Genomic DNA, 20,799 nt, shown 5'->3' on the forward strand with positions numbered 1-20,799 from the left:
TGGCCGCCATGTTGGATGTGTCCTGTCGAGGGGCGCTCGCCCTGTTTCCGGTTCCGGGGCTTGCGGTTGCTGGGTGAGTTCCCACTTCCAGCTGGAGCCGGAGCTGGTACGCGGGTGGGTGGAGACTCGCGATGGGGAGAGCGGGCGGTAGGTGGGGGAGGTCTCCGGCCTGTCATTCGCCGGGGCCGTAGCCCGGGTAGAGGAAGGCTGCCCTGTGGTGCCCCCTGCCCCGAGTGGCGGCTCGGCCGGCCGGCCGGGCCGGAGGGGTGGGCAGCGCCGCGGCCGCTGGACTCTGGCTGGGGTCGGCGGCGTGAGGTGTCTCTGACTCTATTATGCAGCCCGAAGCGGAGCCGCCTTTGGGCCTCCCCCAAGAAGAACTGGCCCGTGCGGGGGGCCGGGCCATTGGGCGCTGTGCTGGGAGCCCGGACTGGTTGGAGCTGCTAGAACTCCCGGGGGTGGGGCGGTCATTAGCTTAATCAGTCACCTTCCTTCCCCGCTGAGACTCTGGAACCCAGGGGCTGCTGTTCTGTGGGTTTTAACTTGACACCGTCCCTATATGGTGCTGAACTGTACGAATTCCTACATTTATGTAACCACATTATTTGACCCTCTACAAGACTGAGGGCTCTAAGGCCGTATTTTTACTATGGGCACTACAGTGGCATAGCCATAGCGCCCTAGTTATGCTGCTGTAGCAAGACTACAGGGACAGAAGAGTTTTTTCCATCATTGTAGGAACTCCACCTTCCAGAGCTACTGGTAGCTAGGTTGATGGGAGCATTCTCCCATAGACCTTTAAACCGGGGGTTAGGATGGCATAGCAGTAGCACTCATGGATGTGGATTTTTCACATCCCTGAATGCTGTAGCCATGTCGACCTAAGTTTTAAGTGCAGACCAAGCCTAACATATTGAGTTCATGAAGCACCAATGCCAGCAGACAAGTATGCACGCACACAAGTAATGTGGCATTACTCCACTATAACTTGTCTTGACTAAAGTTTGTAGTGTACAAATGGCCTTAGTCTGACACTTTGATCTTGCCTTTAACTGTTGCATGCTTCCCAACTTCCCTGCCATTAATTTAGCATTCAGACAACTCTAAATGAAGCCATCTTAGTATGATAAATTGGGTTAATCTTATTAAGACCTATATTTAATTAACTAGGGATAAGAAATCTAGCCTGACACGTTAAGCATACCATTCAATATGTCCAGGTGAGCCATAATGGAAGAAAATTCTTATGCACAAAATGACTTTGTAAACTTGCTTTTTAACAGGAAAATTTGATTCATGTAATCCAGTGCATCGTGATTGAGAGAGACTGGACTGGGTTTGTGCCTTAAACAAAATCTGTATACTTAACATAAGACCAGCAGGATGGGAAATAGTGCCTTAAAAGCTCACTTGGAGACAGCTCAGAAAACAGGCGTGTTCCAGCTAACTGGAAAGGGTCTCTCTGAGGTAGTAGAACTCTTTGGCTACACATGTACATGGCTAATTGTCTTCGGCAGGGACTCTCTCTTTTGTAAAGTGCCATGAGCATTAACAGTGCTGTATAAATAATGCTTCAGGCACCTCATTATCCCCCTTTTAAGGAAAATGCTCTTGCATGCATCTTTGCTCCAGCAATCAGTGATGCTCTGCTTACCTGAAAACTTGTATTTCTTTATAACTTCTGGTTTTATATTTAAAACAAATGTATTAAATCCAGGACTCTTAAAAGTTTATGCAACAAAAAAGGTGGCTTTCAATAGAAAATCTTAACTTGAGAGCACAAGATAAGTTTAATAACTGTGTACGTTTATGCAAGATACTCTCAAATTTGTGAAATACTTTAAGGCCCCAATCCTGCACACACTTATTCACATGCTTAACCGTAGCCATATGAATTGCCACTTTGATTGGAACTGCTCAAGTGACAAAAGTAAAGCATGTCCATAAGTGCTTACGGTTTTAACACATTATCTGAGATTGACTTGATTTTGTTTGATTAATTCCCAGAAAAATCCAAATCAGACTTGAACAATTGCTGTTGGGTCTAGCCGCTGTTTGTATGATGTTCAAGTTCAACACTGCACCACGCTACTTTGTTGTGGATAGGGGGAGTTAAATACCCCTCTTATATATTTAATTTTCCTTTTCACTCCTCCTTTTCTGGCAAGTGGAGTGGCAGGGGATATGATAAGTTGCTGCTATGATTTGCAGAGAAAAGCTAAAACATGAGTCCCGCCCTCCTCCCATTACTGGCTCAAGGACTAGAACAGGTCCAAATTTCTTGATCAAGGTCCAGACTCTAGAGAAAATAATAAAAAAAATCAATAATAAGTAAATAAATGTTGAGATCAAAAGTGTCTGATCTGGATTTGGCTCGCGGTCTGCCTATTGACTACCCCTGAACTAGGAGATATTTGCAGATATTTGGTGCTGTTGCTGACCGTGAGAGTAGATGATTTAAAAAAAAAATATCCAGAAGTGAATGATGTAACAATGTTACATGTGCTTTATGATGGCAAGGTATGTGAATAAGAGAGGGTGTTAGTTCCAAAGAGCAGACAAGTATTACAGTAAGATGGAAGGAAATGTTTTTTGTAATTTATAAAAATTAAACAGAGAACTGAAGGAAGACAGGATTTTGTTTAGCTTCCATCATGCTTAAAAACGGGGGGAGGAGGGGAGATAATCAAATGGCAAAGGTTATTAATAGGCATTAAAGAGAACATAAAAATGAAAAGTTCTGTAAACAGTATTGTGCTGTACTCCTATCCTTGCCCTTTTTTCCTTTATTTTTTATCCTGTTTGTTTAGACTGAACTCTGGACTAGGAATTAGTTTTCCTAGCAGTCTGTAAAATGTCCCTTAATTTTTTTCAATGGCACAAAAAAAAATCCATCTTTATATATTGTTTTTGCTTGAATTTGGTAAATCTCGCATTTGGTGATGGTGAGACACTGTGCATCGTATGGACTAATATAAACTTGAACTGCAGTGTAAATAACTGAAAGACTGATAACATGAAATTATATTGTCTATTATGAAGTTAAACCAGCTGTTTTAATGCTGTATATACTTTTTCCCCCACCCAGGTTCCTGAAGACCTGCAGAAGCTAGCTAGCAACTTAAGGACAATAGATTTGTCAAACAACAAAATTGAGATCCTGCCACCACTGATGGGAAGGTTTTCTGTTCTGAAGAGTCTTGCTTTAAACAACAATAAACTGAGTATGAGTTTAATATTGTCACAGATTTCTAAAAAGAACCAAACTTCTTTGTTGTTGGTCTGACATTAAATGTGATAACTTCACTCTTACAAAATGCAAAGGGAAACACTGGTTGCTTAGACTAAAATCTCTTGGAATTCACGATCAGGAGAAAATTAGATTTCTTCAAAACTAGTTTAGCAATTTTGTTATATTTTCACCCTTGCAATAACATGTAAGTACTTTAAACCACATAACTGTGCTGTGAACCCGTCTGATTTAAAAGCTACAGAAAATCAGATAGTTTAGTACTTGCATGGAAAACCTCTGAAGATGGTGTCCTGCAGAAAACAGTGCTGGTGATTCAGTGGGTGTCACTCCCGTTGGGCCAGTGTCCCAAAGACTGGCAAAGCTAGCAACTAGAATTAGGGGGTGATATGCTACTAGAGGTGTTGTCTTTTGGGTGAGTGATAAAATTAAGTTATTTTCCACTTGTAGTCATTAACAATGCCATAGCATCCTTTATGGAAGTAAGGCATTATGCCTAATGTCTTGGCCAAATTCCAACTCTATTTATATTCTGTTTACCTAAAATTTCCTTTTCAGCTTATTAGGGAAGTGTTCTTCTTGTCTCCAAATTTTTCTGTTGTTTGTGCGGTGGTGAAAAGCTGCTGCGTTTAACTACAGATGTCTGAACTTCAGAGACTGGTGAACTGTTTTGTATAAGCATTTTATAACTTTTTGGGTTCATTAGTATGGGATGAACAAATTTAAACTAGTACTTCACTCCTAAACTTACTTCAAATGTTGCAAAATGCATTTAGCCTAGTGGTTTGGGAGAAAGAAATGTTGGAAAAATCCTATCAGAATAGAGTGGTATATTCCACACAGGAGCAGACTTGGCTTTTAATGGATATGAAAACTCGCAGTTTCCTCTGAGTAGATTAGGTAATTTCTTTATTCATAATTTTATTGCTAGCTGCTCTACCCGAGGAGCTGTGTAAGCTGAAAAAACTCGAGACCTTGCATCTGAATGGCAACCATCTGACGCAGCTGCCTGCCACCTTTGGACAACTCTTGGCTCTCAAGACCCTGAGCCTTTCTGGAAACCAGCTTCGGACTGTGCCCACTCAACTCTGCAGTCTTCGTCACCTAGATGTGGTGGATCTCTCAAGAAACCAGATCCAGAGTGTGCCAGACACCGTGGGGGACCTGCAGGCCATTGAACTCAATTTGAATCAGAACCAGGTCTGGAAACAGGCTTTAGAGGCATGTGAACTTAAGGCATGATTGAGTCTGAAAGAGTTAGTTCTCTCTGTGCCACAGAAGTCAGGACAGGTTGCTTGATGCCAGTCATGCTAGGAAGATAAGTAGTTCTTGTTTCCTGTCACTAACCCAGTTAATCTACAAAACGAGCGACTGTGTTGCTAAAGTGGCTGAGTAAACTGAAGTCAGATTGTGTAGTAGTGACACACAGATTGGTGTACTTATAAATAACCAATTATCAGTAAAAATGTACTGTTTCAAGCTTTTTTTCCACTTTCTCCTTTTGGACCATGTCAGATTTCCCAGATCTCAGTGCAGATCTCTCACTGTCCACGCCTCAAAGTCCTGCGTTTGGAAGAGAACTGTCTTGACCTCAGCATGCTTCCTCAGAGCATACTCAGTGATTCCCAGATCTCATTGCTTGCGGTGGAGGGTAATCTCTTTGAAATCAAGAAACTCAGAGAACTGGAGGGCTATGACAAGGTTTGTAGAAAAATGTTGCCAGTGAATGTTTTTTGCTTTCCTGCTCATGAATGCATCTCAGACTACTGGGAGAATCAGAGTTCTGCTGGTGGATGAGACTTGCAACAGCCCACAAGTATCTTTGCAGCCATTGGCAGTAGATGACCTTCTAAGGATGACCTTCTGCCTTGCCCATTAGATAACAACAAAGGACCTGTCTGTGGTTCAGGAACTACTTGTAAGATGAACATCTTGCAGCTTTCCTCTCAACTGTCCTTTTTGCCTTAGTGATGTGTATGCTTTTCTCCCTGGCATGTGTCAGACTGGATTGCAGCAGTTGCTTATAAGCAAACTTTTTTTTGATGCTACAGCACTGTTAGGCAGTACTCTAAAGAGAGAGACGGACTTTAATCACGTTTGGAGCAATGATGTTCCTAGTTAGTGCTTTATTTTATTGAGCATTATTAGTGGTTGGAATTCTGTTTTCCAACTATTCGTACATAGAAGAAACTGGAATTAAGCGGTAAGACTGGAAAAATTATAGAGGAGTGATCTGGCTGTTTAATTAGCCATAGACTTCATGGCCCTTTGCTTGGGGAAGAGTTCAGGTTGTTGATCTCCAGCTTTAATGGTTGTACTGGAGAAAATGCTTTATAGGACAAGTTCCCTGTCATTGTCGTGTTTGTACTTTCACCCTGACTCTTGTAGGTTGTGCCTGCATTGGCTCTCATGATCTTGCCTGCACTGCCAGGTCATGTGGTAGCCTTGTCATAGTCATTCTCTATTTGCATAATCCCCACTGCATAGTAGGTGAGGATGGAAATATTCCTTTTCTGTTAATAGTGGGGAGAAGGGCAAGGAATCTAAGTTTGTCTGATACAAAATAAATAACATGGGCCTGGGTCCTCTGCTATATGTGTGTAGAATATAGCTAGGATTTTATTCATTTTTTCAAGAAAAATCACTTGTACGTAGAAGTAAGTATTGGCCATTATTATTTAACTCAACAGTTTCATCACAATAGACTAAGACAGCATCTATTCCTTCTTCTCCCCCATCCTAAATTGTTCTGGGGAAGCTTTAAAAAATGCTTCAGCGAGAAATGTATTCTTGTGGATGTTTATCTTGTCTATTTGGGGTGACAAGAGTGGAATACAGCTGGTGCTAAGATGGTGGCATATCATTTGATCATCATAAGGCACCAAAGCACCTCCGTTGAATGAGACAGAGTAGAGGCTAGGAATAGCAGAAAGGGAGTTGTCTACAGTATCTGCTTTTTAATTCACACAGCATCCTCTAAACCTGACAATGGGGTGCTTGGTCTCTGTGTATTGGCTTGGAGGCTGTAGGTAGTACCTATTTATGTAAATCTACAAATTCATTAAACAGATGTTCATGACTTTAAAACTTCCTTGCTCCATGAATGGGATGCTGCTGCAGTTCACTAGCAATAAAACCTCCAAATGACTTCTCTTCTGTGTGAAGTTAGGAATGGCCAATTTCATTATGGCTTTTGTATCACTGACTTTCTAGTTTCAGAACAATCAACTTTCTCTTTGCTTTCCGCTTTTTAGTACATGGAGCGGTTCACAGCCACCAAGAAGAAGTTTACATGATGGACTGCTATTCTGAGTTTGTATCATTGGACGTGAAAGATGGTGACCAAAGCAGCATAATCAGTAGCACTGTCTGCTTGGAATGACAACTTAAACCAAGACTGAAGGTTTTGAACTTGATGATGGCAATGAGAAAACTGACAATATTCGTTTCATAAGTCTGCTATGCTGCTGCCATTACCACTTCAAATAAAAATCTGACATTAGGAAATTGCAGCCTAGGCATTGAACTGTTAAATATGGCTAGAAGCTGGTTTTACTTCTGGCTAGCTCCTTCACTTCATTTTATTCTCCCTTTTCAGGATGATTTATGTGGGAGAAAGGGGTATATAATCCTCACTAGTTGATGAGGTAGAGGACATTAGCTTTTTTCACAATAGTTGCTCCTGCATCCTTATAAAGGAAAGTTGGCCGTTTAGAGTGGGTTACTTGCATCTAATATGCAGTTCTGCTACCACAATAATTCCAAAATATTTATACTACTTGCTGTAAATGTCCTCTAGCATGGAGGTTAACTTTCACATAGATCTGTTGTAATACTAAAAATTGTGTACACTTCATGAAGCACAAATAGTTAACCATGTGAGTTCATTTATCTTGTCTATTTTATATTAACTGCTTTTGTAATCAAATCTTGTTTCTATCATCTTTTCTCTTACTGGTTGTATTAATTCACAGTACAATTTACAGGATGTCTTCTAGTTGATGGAGAAATGCACTATTCCCTTCTGCTTGAACATACTGCTATTTAATGGACTACTTGACAGGTTTTCTCTGTGTCTTCAGTAAAATGTAGTTTGCTGGAAAAACTGTTACCCTTGCACTGATGAATCCTCACATCTGCAGAGCCATGTCTAAAACTTTCACCTTATTACAGCTGCCTTACTACCAAAAGCACCCAGCAAGAGCTAAAAGTGTATGCAATTATGTAACAGGTACTAAGATTAATTGCAATAGATTTAACGTGTGTATTTATTTTACTAAAACACTTTAAAACTGTAGTTTAAATGTCTCAATTCTAAACATATTTCTGCCACTTCAGTGTGATTATATTATTAAGCTTACCTAAAGGGTTTATTTTACCAATCTATTAGGTTTTTTTGTACAAAACTACTTGTGACAATCAAAAAATAAAGACACTCCATTTGAGAAGAGAAAATGGCTGAGAGATAGTAAGCCTTTGAGTGACAAGTTAACTAAATGCTACTACTTGTTCAAAAATGATTATGTACAAATTCTACTAGAAGAACTTGCATAGTAAAAGACCAGTCCTCTTGGATTTCTAATAAGCGCTGTTCCTAATGCATCATCTGTAAAGCGATCAAATGCTTAGTTAGTTCCATGGATGGATATACACAAGATGTAAGTCCTTTCAAAGCTGTTGCGAAAGGTAGAGCGTGGAGAGGAAGTGGTTATACAGAAGGTTTAGTAAGAGTCAGATATAACAGTTAAAGTTGAAAAGTAAAGAGAAATGTTGAGCAGACTGGCATTTAACTTTCTCTACAAGAATGCTAGTGTGGTATATACAATGTGTGCCTAAAGCAATGTCAGACAGGCAAGGAACTATCTGGCTGAACTCACAATAACAGCCATAGCTTGAAGAGCTCTGCACATACTTAAGTTCTTCAGGACTGCTTTGCTCTGGAAAATCCCAGCATGTGGGAACAGTTGCTTTTTGAGGGACAATTTCTTCCATGTTGGACTTGATTTGGTTTTTAATCTTCTTCACTGAAATCCACTGCCTCTATGTGGGTGGTGGCTCTAGGGACAGAGCAGTACCTTCATTTGCACAGTTGAAGTACTAGCTGTCCTTAAACATAGACTCATAGACTCTAGGACTGGAAGGGACCTCGAGAGGTCATCGAGTCCAGTCCCCTGCCCTCATGGCAGGACCAAATACTGTCTAGACCATCCCTAAAAGACATTTATCTAACCTACTCTTAAATATCTCCAGAGATGGAGATTCCACAACTTCCCTTGGCAATCTATTCCAGTGTTTAACCACCCTGACAGTTAGAAACTTTTTCCTACTGTCCAATCTAAATCTCCCTTGCTGCAGTTTAAGCCCATTGCTTGTTCTATCATTGGAGGCTAAGGTGAACAAGTTTTCTCCCTCCTCCTGATGACACCCTTTTAAACATGAGCTCAGTTCATTCAAGAAACATTCTAGAAGTTTGAAAGTACATAGATAATTATTAATTTCATATCCTTCAAGTGCGTACTGAATTTTACCTATATCTCAAGAAGCTAAACACTAAGTATGTCTACACTTACTGGGGATCCACACTGTGCCAATTAATCCACCAGGGGTTGTTTTAGGGTCTAGTGAAGAGCTGCTAAGTCAACCACAGATTGCTCTCCCATTGACTCCAGTACTCCACTGGAATGAGAAGTGTAAGGTAAGTTGACAGGAGAGATACTAATGTAGCTGGAGTTGCATAACTTAAGTTGACCTAGCCCCATAGCATGTGTGCTGTGTGAACCACAAGCTGGGGGAAGCTGTGTCCCCACCATGGCTAGTGCCTCTAGCCCCACACTGCCCCCTATCCCTGGAGCAACAGGAGGGCAGGCAGCACAACTACAGCCTCTCCAGCCCTAGAGCACGGGGAGGGTGAGCTGCACAGTCCAAGCTAGCCCCAACTACAGGGAGACTGGAGCTGCTAAGCAGGAGGGGAGGTCTGGGGGCAGAGCATGGGCAGGGCTACACCTGGCTGTTTGGGAGGCACAGCCTCCCCCACTTTGATACCTGCTGCCCATATCCTGTAGTGTAGACCAGGCCTACTTTTTGTAAAGCACAGGTAGATAAGGACTATTATGTGAGTGAGTGAGTGTCTTCCACTTAGTAATTTATCTAGTTCTAAAATACTCCACTGTCATGTAATTTTAAAAGGAGTCCACCATCATGTTGCTTGATGGGAATGGAACACACATGTAAATTCTCCCATGTGGAAAGGTTAGTACAGGAGTTCAGCCCTTGAAAGGGTGGGTAGTTTAAATATGCAGGTTGTTTGAGTCTTCAGTATGTACTACTAGGCTGAAGCTTGTCTAGTGGCAGCACCCTCTATCAAACAGTAGCCTGTTGAAGGCAACAGTACCTGCAACAATATTTCAGATTTTGGCATCCAGAAGCTAGACAATATAATGGGGCCAATGAACTAAGTACAGTACTGCCTTTTAAAAGCAGACCTGTAGGAACAAAATATACTCTTGCCCTCTCTAACCTGAACAAAAAATTGATAGCTTGTTTAAGTAACAGCTGAGGAACAGCAGAAGCACCAATGAATGGTCTATGCTACACTATACTTCAAGCAGTACAGACCACCAGTCTTATAAAAGCAGCGAAGAATCCTGTGGCACCTTATTGACTAACAGACATTTTGGAGCATGAGCTTTTGTGGGTAAATGTCCACTTCGTCGGATGCATGCCTCATCCGACGAAGTGGGTCACCGACGAAAGCTCATGCTCCAAAATGTCTGTTAGTCAATAAGGTGCCACAGGATTCTTTGCCGCTTTTACAGATCTAGACTAACACAGCTACCCCTCTGATACTTGACACCAATCCTATGAAGCTGTTCCCTAGGTACTGCTGTATGGAGCACAGACACAATCTTCCACTTTCTCCCACACAAATAGTCCATATTAAAGCAGCAACAGTCCTCCATTGTTTATTGCTTGCACATGGGCAAGCTTATTACATTTTTGGTGGTGTACTTATTCACCACTTTAAGTTGCGGGTGGCTTTACTGGATGAGCAAGAAAAAAAAAAGGGGGGGGTGAGGGTGTAGATTCCTTTCTTCCTTTTCCCTCAGCTATAGCAAAGTCCACACACTACTCCCATTTCTATTTGTTTAGGACATTCTTCCCTGAATAGTGCTTTTCTCTGGCATATGCAGCAGGAAAGTGTTTTGTTTATCTTAGATGGGAACTGTGCCCGTTATCTTTTGTAGAAAGTGTGACCTCCTTCAATAGGTGAATGGCAGCTGATAGCCAGTGTTTTGGGGGAACCTTTTTCAGAAATTAGAAAAAAACCTCAGCCTCTGCAGTGGACAATTTGACTTGCCTTCCAGCCTGAATTAGCACTTCTAGTGTAACTTTCCCTTTGCAATGGGTCACTGTCACATAACACTAAACAGAATTACATCAGGTTTATAAAGCAGTTTAAAGGAAAATAGCATGCAAGGGATCATCAGGTAAATAAAACAGTGAAAACGTCTTTGAGGAGATCCCACATCCTCAGGGTCACCATTAATTCTGATCACGATGGGAGTAGCTCCATTAGATGACATAAAACAGCCTCCTTTGCCTCCTGCAGGACAACCAACCACTTGTCAGACCAAAGGCAAAACAGCGAAAAGGCATGCAAGTCAGAGAGGAGCTATTTCACGTCTGTCACTTTGAACTGGTCAGCAGCGCTAGCCTTATTCTATAATGTATATCCTTGTATTAATATACCTTGCTTCTACTAACACTAAGATTCGAGGTACAGGATACATACCACATTTGAGTACACTAACAAATGTAATCTGTATATGCCTCAGCAGTCACCTTGTATTTTCTTTATACACTCTTTCCACTCACCCCTTTAAGACATAGTTCACTTGTCCTTTTCTCTGTATTCCTGTCTATACGATGCCTCACAGTTCCTTCCAATTCTTGTGCACCTGTTTTCCCCCCTCACCTGTACCCACATAAGCAGCCTGGTGGTTAAATGTTGCATCTTCCAATTCAGCCTAAATTAGTATTGACTGCAACTAACTGCATATGTAAAATGAGGCTGGCAGCTTCAAAGTATAGTACCTATTGGCCACATGTCCACATTACAAGCCACAACTGGCATTTACTGGTAATGTCAGAAGACAAAAGATGAAATGATGAAACAACAGCAGTCATTTTATAGACAAGTAGGAAGACTACATTAATCTAGTGCAGGGGTTGGCAACCTGCAGCACGTTGGCTGATTTTTAGTGGCACACTGCTGCCAGTGGGGTCCCAGCATGGATTACAGAACCCCAGTCCAGCAGGATGAGCTGCTCAGCCCACTGCTGGTCTGGGGTTCCAGCTGCCGCCTCTGCTGCCAGTCTGGCATGTGAAACCTTAAATTAATGAGGACTTGGCACACCATTTCTCAAAAGGTTGCTGATCCCTGGTTTAGTGTATTACTCTTCTATAGGAGTAATTTACATACTTAAAATTATTCTTATCCACCCTTACTGTCGGTCTTTCTCCCATCTCAAAGCTGTTGCCATCTGATCTACAATTATCTACCACCTTTTATCTCCTTTATCAAGCCTCTTAATTTCTCTCCCCAGCTGTATTTGCAGATACTATTTTTATAAAAGGCACTTCACAAATTAGAATTTTGTTGTGGCAGATCCAGAACAAAAACTGGAGTACTTTTGATAGCACAACAAGTCAGGCTATGCAGACAGTCAGCTCACAGGCCAGGCTTTGTATAATAGAGTGGTGTTTAAAGGTGGTGGAGTATAGGAAAAAAGGGTAAATCCTTAGAGTGCACTTCGACTGGATTGAGGTGAGTTGGTGGACATTTTTCATCACCAGAACTTCGATTTGGCAAAAATTTTAAAAAGAAAGTTCAGTACTACTGCTTTTGCTTTGTCATCCTATGACAGAGAAAGCTGGATCTTTCAACATCAGCTTTGAGAGGATGGAAAGAAAGGTGGAAACACTTCACATACACAACTGCTTGCTACTAGTTACAACTTTATACAACACTTTAGGTAAGGAGTATGCCAGGGAATGAATGGAGAACTATTTAAAAAGGAACATTTTCTGAACCTGCTCCCACCACTTGAGTTCTCCACTTTTCAGTGCTGGGACCTCCAAGTAAGATGAAAGGTTAAAATTGCAGGAAGTGGAAACTTAGTGGTAACTACTTAGTTCTGTCAAATTGTCCAAAGGCAGGAGATTGGACTGTGTATAGGTTAAAACAATATTAATTAATGGCAAGTACTTAATAGTAAACAAACTATACTGAGTTATAGAATTCTATATTTGTTCATACACAATACGTAAGTTTAACAGTGACTAAAAGCAACAATTGAAATAATCTTCATTTTTAATGCCATTAAGAATCAGATTTGCTGTGAGAAAAATGCATATAAATTGTTTATTCTGTCCAGCAAGTACAATGAACAAGTATGATGTGTGATAGGATAAATGCTTCTAACAGGAAATGCCAAAAGACAGTATTGCTGTGCAGTTTGCTCTGGAACATTAAGGCACTGACTCCCTCAAGGACCAGATCTGCGTCCATTATAAAACAAATGTTAGTATTCAGCTAATAACCAAGCTATATCCCAGTGCTATGTCACATTGGCACACAAGAGTTGTAGGTGAATCCCAGATAAGCTACATAAACATGAATAGTGTCATGCAGGGCACAATTTTAAGCTGTGATATTAATCTTCCATGTACTCAATGCAGCATCCTCTTAGCCAATGTACCTAGTAGCTGTTATAATAGCTTGGGGAAATCAGACATGAGGTAAAATGTTGTAATAATGAAAGGGAGGGGGAAAAAAAAAGTGTTCCAAGGAATTACAGCAGATGAGTTCTGCAATGTTATAAGTGGAACAGTTTAAGTCTTCCATTCCCAGCAGTAGATCACTACCTTTAAGTTCAAAAAAGAAGCAAAAGGCATGCTCTATACAAAAGGTTCTTTCAAATAAGCCTCTTAAGTTGGTACAAGAAAGTCTTATTGGGTACTGTAATCCCTTAAGTTTCACATGCTGGGGATTTTATTGTACCAGTAGGCAATGGCACCACAAATGGTGGGTGGGTGTGTCCTTAGCTACTAATAGGATTAACATACAGTTAATTTTATTAAAAATCCACTTTCCTTCTAGTTGTTTTGGAAGCCACAGAGGACAACAGTCAGCCCCAGAGAAATTTCCATCATCCACAAAAGATTGTTTCACTTAAGCCTTATTCATACTAGATTTTCCATAAAATTTGACCTGGCTTTCTGCTTCTTGTATATAGCAGTCCTCCCTTTTCTTTGTCATAGTCAGAATTCATTTATAGTAGCCCCTTGAGTGCACTGATAACTGGGATGCGTAGTGGTGTTGCACTCCCATCATTTAAGGAATTACCAAATTACTCATCTAAATCTTTGCAGGTTATAGTCCTATCCCTCTGCCCCAGGATTTTCTACAAAAAAAAAAAAGAATGTTGGACAACTACCCTGCAAAGAATAAATAAGCTTGAATGTGATTAATTTGGTCATTCCTCAACTAAATCATTGGGGGAGGAGGGGATTCCAAACTAACATTCAAATATCACAGCTTATGTTATTTGAAAATTATCACTTTCCCTTTCAACCTACAGAAAACTCATAACTATTTCACTCCACCTCTCAAATTAGAATCTTGAGAATAAGATTGGCTACATTTATTGGAAGACAAAACATGAATCCACATCTATTTTCCCTGTGAATGATTTTGTTTGGACTCTAGCTGATTGGGAACCTCAGCATTACCACCACAGATATCTTGGATTTGGAACATTTTACATTGCAGATTCTGAAGTCCAATCCATAAACTGATTTATTATAGTAAAGAGAGCAAGCATCTTATTCCCAGAACAGGGTAAGAAGGGAGGAACAGATATAGTTCCTTCATATAAAGCATTCGTTATAGCAAGGTGGTATTTCAGAATGTTCTACTCATTGTGACATGTTGCCAAGCAAAAATTTAACTTGATAAAATATAACTTTTTGAATAAGTGGACAGCAGCTATCAGGTATATATCTTAATTTAAATTAAGATTAGGTGGGAAAGTAGCACATGCATAGTTCAGAAGTATCATACAGAATAGAGGGTGAATTATGATGTATACATGGTTTAAAAACTAAAAGACCAAGAAAACTGTACTTAAGTGTGAAGAAATTTGTTCTCCCTCATTCATTATTTTAATATCCATTCAGAGGTTTTAAAAATTGCCCCTAACACACTGTGGGGGAACAGAACTCGGTGAGATTTGTGGTGCTGCAGCAGAGAAAGGCACAAATTCCAGGGAGAATTGACAGAGGTGAATTTGACATGGAACCCAGATGGGACATTTATTTGCATGCTTACTATAGGTGGTCAGATTCAGAGTTTGTCTGATGTTTTCCTGGAGACTTAAGTTTTCAATTAATCTTACATTTTTATCTAAAGCTTTGTTGAGCCTACTTTTAAAGGAAATATTTAGAAGCTCGATATAAAATCTTTTCCATTGCATAAATATGGGAACAGAGTTATTTTCTTCTGTTCAACAGTAAAATAGGTGCATTGTGTTTAAAATCAATTATATACAATAAAGAATTAACACAAAATGCAGCATAATCTGTTAACCGTGGTCTCTACATCAACATCATGTCACATTCAAAGAACGAAAATGCATATGTTCCCCTCCCATTTCCTTCAAATTACAGTGTGTACGTTTTAAAGTCCTCAACCACAAGTAGGCCAGAACTTCTTAAATTTGGTAGTTTATATATGGACTGGAAATTAAACTAAGTGTCCGTAAAACCATGGTTATCCTGCTGAACTAAGAAATACAAGTAATAAGCATCGCCAAGTTCCTATTTTAGTGAGAATGCACAACTCTAAGTGAAGTAATTAAAAAACCCAAAAACTTGTGGAAAGGTTGGAGAGGAGACTTTACAACTATGAACCCAAAATTATACCACCCTGTTTATTCCATTTTAAATAGAACACTTTGTGTTGTGAGGGAGAATAAGAGAAAGTTTTACAACTTTGAGAATTTTCTAAGCCCTGAGCAGGTTTAAGAAGGTAGGGCAGATGATTAGGAGCTATGTTGTTGCTCTGATGGAGTCAAAGCAAAATCTTCACACAAGGATAAGAAAAGGAAGTACTATAAAAAGCAACCTGCTGCACTCGCTTCCCGACTCCGCTACCCTGTTTTGAAATACAGAAAATTTCACAGATATGAAAATGACGACTTGCAGCTGGAGAAAGACATTGGACAATGGCAGAAAACTCATTAACTATCAATGAGTTTCTTGGCTCGGACATTGGCTTGCTCAATACGATCTCTGTTGGTATCCGCCTGAAAAAGGAAAAGCATGTGTTAGAATTGCAGGTGACTGAAGACTAGATACTAAGAAAGCTTTAACAAAAACATTTTTAGTCTAATGTTAAAATTTATCTAATACATATCTTAAGGAAAGTTTTTATACATGTGGGTATAATCCTTAAATTGTCCAAAAGTACAAAAGCTTGGTTTAAAAAAAAAGTAAAAAATGTCAAAATTTCTTTGTGGACTTGACTACAGAAGTACAAGATGCTACCATTGGGATAGGTAGGAGCAAAACTAGAGCTCTTACCGATTGGCTCAGCAGGGGCTGGTAGTTTTGCAAAGGCAGAATGATCAGAGGGAAGAAGTCGAATTTCTCTAGCAAGCCCCACAAGGCAACTCAATAAATAAAATGACTGGCTTCAATGAACTGGAGGAATTAAGGGAAGAGATTTGAGGATGTGGAGGAGAATCCACCACCAAAACAAAAATAGGATTTTTTCCCCCTACTTAATTTCTTCCATAGAAAATGGTAATCCTCAAAGCTCCTGTGGCACAACTTCTCAACATTAAAAATATATACCACAGTACTCAGACCTTAGAATATAGGAGAAATTAAGCCATTCACCATTTATGCAAAATGAGCAGAAGGATGCACTGCCAACTGATAATAATTAATCTAAAAACACTAAGGAAAGAACTGGTAAGGTATTTTGTATAAAACAGACTCCCATGAGTCTTTTGACTGTACTGTTGTCATAACAATATGGCCTTGGCAAAAAAATTACGGTAAGATTGCAAACACCTATAATTAAACGCATCAAGAATCAGCCAATTCCATCAGGCGATTGGCAGTGTTCTTAGCTCTCTCAAGGAAAGATCAAAGCTCCATAGATTTTGAGGCAAGAATGGACCATTATGATCATCTAGTCTGACTTGCATAACACAGGCCACAGAACCTGACCCAGTAATTTCAACATTAAGCCCATAGTGTCTAGTTGAGCCAAGGCATCTTTTAGACAGACATCCAATCTTGGTTTAAAAAAAAAACTCTGGAGACTGCACTACACCTTTAGATAAGCAATTCCAATGGTTAATTATCCTCACTATTAAAAATTTGTACTTTATTTCTAGTCCAATTTTGTCTAGGCTGAGTTTCTAGACATTTAATCTTATGTCTTTGTCCACCAGATTAAAAAGTATTTTACTGTCAGAACGCTGTCCCCCTGTAGAGACTTACAGACTGGTCAAGTCACCTGTTAACCTCCTCTCTGCTAAAATAGGTTGATTTTCTTTAGGCTGGTAACGCAGGTTTTCCAGACCTCGAATCATTCTTTTAGTTCTTTTCTGCACATTTTCCAATTTGTCTACAATCTTTTAAAAGTGCGGGTATAAGAATTGGACGGTACAGTATTCTAGTAACAGTCTAAATAAAGCCATATACATTGGCAACACTACCATTCTACTGTATATTCAATAGCAAAAAACCTATGTTAATGCAGAGGTAAGGTTGCTTCGTGTTCTGCAATGGGATAACATACCACTGAGTTGAGCAAAACTCAAACTTCTGAAAACCAGGAAATGCACAGTTAAGATTGCTGACAGAGGACAGAGTAAAGGTTGCATGGCAATGCCCCAATATGCCCTGTTATCACACATCTTTACTCTGCCAACCTCACAGCTGCTGAAGGGTGGAAGCTCTTCTTCACCTCCTTTTACAACCCATTCACTCTCACCCAGAAGATCCCATCTAACACTATTAAAGGATAAAAAGGAAAAAAAGTTACTCACATCACCTTCTCTCAGTTTCCCTCAAGCTAGCAGTAGCCAATGGGAATTATTTGCATATTCTCCAAGTGCAGTCAATGTACCTACACTAAATGGTGAAGGCCTGCTTGGTAAAAGTGTGTTTGTGATACGAGGCTATATGTGGTTTACTTTGAGGTGTGTGGCAAAGCCTTGATTATAAGAGGAGATCTCTTTTTGCACCCTCTGACATGTCTAAGTAAAAGGAAGAGCTGCATATGTACCTTCAGGATCCAGTATGTATGTATCATTTCAGCGCGGAATAGTCTACATTATAATTACCAGGGTACAGGAGTTATTATAAAGGGTGTTAGCAGTGAGTCTGGACATGAGAGCAGTCTAAGTATTTACTATCTACATGCACTCCATGTAAAATGAATGTGGTCAGTGTCAGGCATAGCTGTACTGAATTGTCAAGGCAGTACTTAACTCTGCTTCACAGAGGTGTGTTTGCAAGATCTGTGGAATACTCTGAAGTACGTGACAGAGCTGTGACTGTGATAAGATATCTAGGTTTTGTACCCTCATGTGTGAAGACAGGGAAGAGATACATGTTCAGGATGCAATATGCTTCATTATTTCTATGCAGAATTGTGCACGTTGTCAGTAGCAGAGCATAGGGCTTTTATTATAAAGGAGATTGTCAGCAGCGAGGTGGAATCTGAAAAGATTCTAATGCTTTAATGATGCTTAAATGAAAATGAGATGGTATCCTGTGAGTAAGCATAAGGGAGTTGTAAAAGCCTGTGAAGTGATTCTTAAACACGTGGTATTTGTTCTGAGGAGTTGTCTAAGTGTGTGAATGTACACTAGAAACCTCCTGAATCTTATAGTGCCAAGGGCCAGTGTGAGTATGTGAATAGTGAGGCATTACTCAAAAGAGGGCAGAGGGAAGGTTATGTGGGCAACTCCCCACCCACCACCAGGCACCATTTTGTCCTTTAATAGCATTAGATGGAATCCTGTGGATGAGTGAAGGGGTTGTAAAAGGAAGTGAAGAATTTGTACGTTTTAGCAATGGCATGTTTGGCAGAGTAAAGGTGTGTTCGTTAACTGGGCATAGTGGATCATTGCTGAAGAGTTAAGGTCACATTTCCTTTGTGGGGGAAATCAGATATGCAGATTTTTTTTTGGGGGGGGAGCATTAGGGGACAGTGGATTGGGGCAATGAACTGTGCATTTCCTAGTTTTCAGAAGTTTGAGTTTTGCTGAACTCATTCTGCAAGGGGATGACATACCACCACCGTAACTGTGTTAGCATAGTTTTTTACCACTGAGTTTTCTAGTTTTTTGAACAGGAAGAGATACTAGGAGTTAGTTGTTATTTAGGCAGTTGTACTTATGATATATAAATTTGCATACTGAGCTAGCTGTCCTTATCTTCCCACAGCCCTGCTTTGAAACATCTCTGAAGCCATGCCTGTGATCCATTCAATGTGTTCGCTCTGCTCCACCGTGGCCCCTTCCCCACTACTGTGCCTAGGCCTCCCCTCTGTAAACAGGGAACACATCTCCCCGAAATCTTCACTCCCTGGTATACAAATGTTTTTATTGAAGTTAATTGCCCCCTCCTATAACCTGACTCACATACAGTGCCTGGAGTGAAGGAGAACTAGGTTACAATGGAAGTGTTGGGGTCCCAGAAGGTTGGAGTGCACTGGCAGCACTGTGGTACAGGGCAGGGGCCATACGCCTATATGTTCCCTTACATGAGCCCCCAACTTCCCTTGCCTCCCTTGCTGCAGCCCCAAACACCTCTCCCTATATTGCCCCACTCCTCTGCCCCCTCATGCCTCCTCAAGATATATTTGCAAATCTAATCCCACCCCCCAAAAGGCTTTGATTACATTCTCCCAAAATAAAACTACCACCCATGACTCCAAATTGCAGCAACCTCCAGCCCCATAGTCCAAAACTCCTTTTGTCTTAGATGGAGGGTTCTGAGATAACTTATCCTTAGTTCTGCTAATTGATGGCTGTGAACTTGCCCTCCAATCTGAATGTGGATGAAATCACAGACCTGTCATTAGTATCTCTCAGCTTAATAGAAAGCAGCAAAAGGAAACTTTTGGGGGGCCCATTTCTCTTGGCTAAGGGACCCCAAATTTGGATCATTAACACCACCCAACATCCCCATGAAGCACACTAAATGTCAGAGCAATCTGAACTGTTGGAATTTTAGAGCACTTACAAGAGTTGAGTTTAAAGCACATAAAATAGGGGGCAGGGATGGAAACCCCTCTACCCATTTCTTTGTATTGGCACATGCACAGTATGTGGGGGGTGGGGGAGAGGTATAGTCTTTAATACTGTTCTCAGTTTGGGTCCTCCAAACATTCAGTAAGTGGCATGCATCATCTTGGGTAAAACTTGACAGATTGAGACCGTTTTGACCTGTATCACATCAACAGTTTGATATCTAACTCTGGGCAAACAAACCCACTTAGAAACTTTTTTTAAATGGTAATTCTTTTGGAGGCTTGGGATTATATAACCAGAACCTCTGGCTCAAATTACTCCAAAATTTGGGTTACTAACCATAACCTGCATCCTCTTGAGGCATGCCAAAATTTCAAAGAAATTTGATTATGCATGTTGATTTTAGAGGATTTAGAAAGGTCAACCTTTAAACAGATGTCATGACACAACATTAACTATAATGGTGCTCCCACACTACTATAATTCCCCACCTTCTGCATTCAAAAGTCACATGCTCTCAGCCACCACAATACACCAATAGCTCACATTCAGTTGTGTAGGATTTATAGTCCTTTTGAGTCACTGTCTTCCAAAATACAGTCTCCCGTCTCTTAAGTATGACCTATGTTCTTGATTCTTAGATTGTGACCTTGTATTTAGCTATATTAAAATGCATGTTCAAGTAAATCTAGTTTACTGTGCAACACAGATCACTCTGTAGAGCTGACCTGTCATTTCCATTTCACCAGCAATAATTTTGTTTTTCCCAGCTCATTGATAAAGATATCAAATAGCAATGGGTCAAGAATAGATCCTTGTGGGAACAGAACTAGATACACCCTCACTGGAGGATATTTCCCATTTATAATTATTTTGAGATATAAATCAGTCACTTTTTAATGCACTTTATGTGCACTACATTAATTACATATAGCACTAATTTGTTTTAAATAGACTGTCATATTGAACGAGTCAAATGCCCTACAAAAATCTAAGTATATTATGTCAGTTACCTTTGTCAAACAAATTTATAATCATTTAAGAAGTGATTGAGATCTATTAGTTGTCCATAAAATAGCGTTGACTGACATTTAATTATGCTGCAGTTGTCTAGATTTTTACTGGATAAAATCATGAAAGGCTAATATGGGATGAAGTCACTATCAAATTAACCAGTCTTGTTCCTGATATTTAACAAATGTCCTTATTGTA

At 40.2% G+C, this 20,799-nt stretch overlaps 2 protein-coding genes across 6 annotated transcripts in view; one reads left to right on the forward strand and one right to left on the reverse strand.

Annotated features, from left to right (window-relative positions):
• LRRC57 (leucine rich repeat containing 57) lies at positions 1-7,702 on the forward strand. Of its 4 annotated transcripts, none has more exons than XM_050954970.1 (6): positions 36-114; positions 1,281-1,464; positions 3,086-3,221; positions 4,179-4,447; positions 4,763-4,948; positions 6,502-7,702. In XM_050954970.1, exons 2-6 carry the CDS (start codon positions 1,381-1,383, stop codon positions 6,541-6,543), a joined length of 717 nt encoding a protein of 238 aa, XP_050810927.1. In that variant the 5' UTR covers positions 36-114; positions 1,281-1,380; the 3' UTR covers positions 6,544-7,702. The 4 variants fall into 4 exon arrangements, with proteins under 4 accessions (XP_050810926.1, XP_050810927.1, XP_050810929.1 ...); XM_050954972.1 differs by having other exon boundaries at positions 41-106; XM_050954973.1 differs by having other exon boundaries at positions 55-147.
• Positions 7,703-14,025: 6,323 nt separating this feature from the next.
• Positions 14,026-20,799, reverse strand: part of SNAP23 (synaptosome associated protein 23) — a 42,823-nt gene continuing 36,049 nt past the window's right edge. For both annotated transcript variants that reach the window (XM_050954975.1, XM_050954976.1), the window contains exon 8: positions 14,026-15,615. In XM_050954975.1, the coding sequence (XP_050810932.1) occupies positions 15,550-15,615 (66 nt within the window). In that variant the 3' untranslated portion in view covers positions 14,026-15,549. The remainder of the gene's footprint in view (positions 15,616-20,799) is intronic.

Source organism: Gopherus flavomarginatus, chromosome 5, assembly GCF_025201925.1.
Source record: "Gopherus flavomarginatus isolate rGopFla2 chromosome 5, rGopFla2.mat.asm, whole genome shotgun sequence".
In the NCBI taxonomy this organism is placed as follows: Eukaryota; Metazoa; Chordata; order Testudines; family Testudinidae; genus Gopherus; species Gopherus flavomarginatus.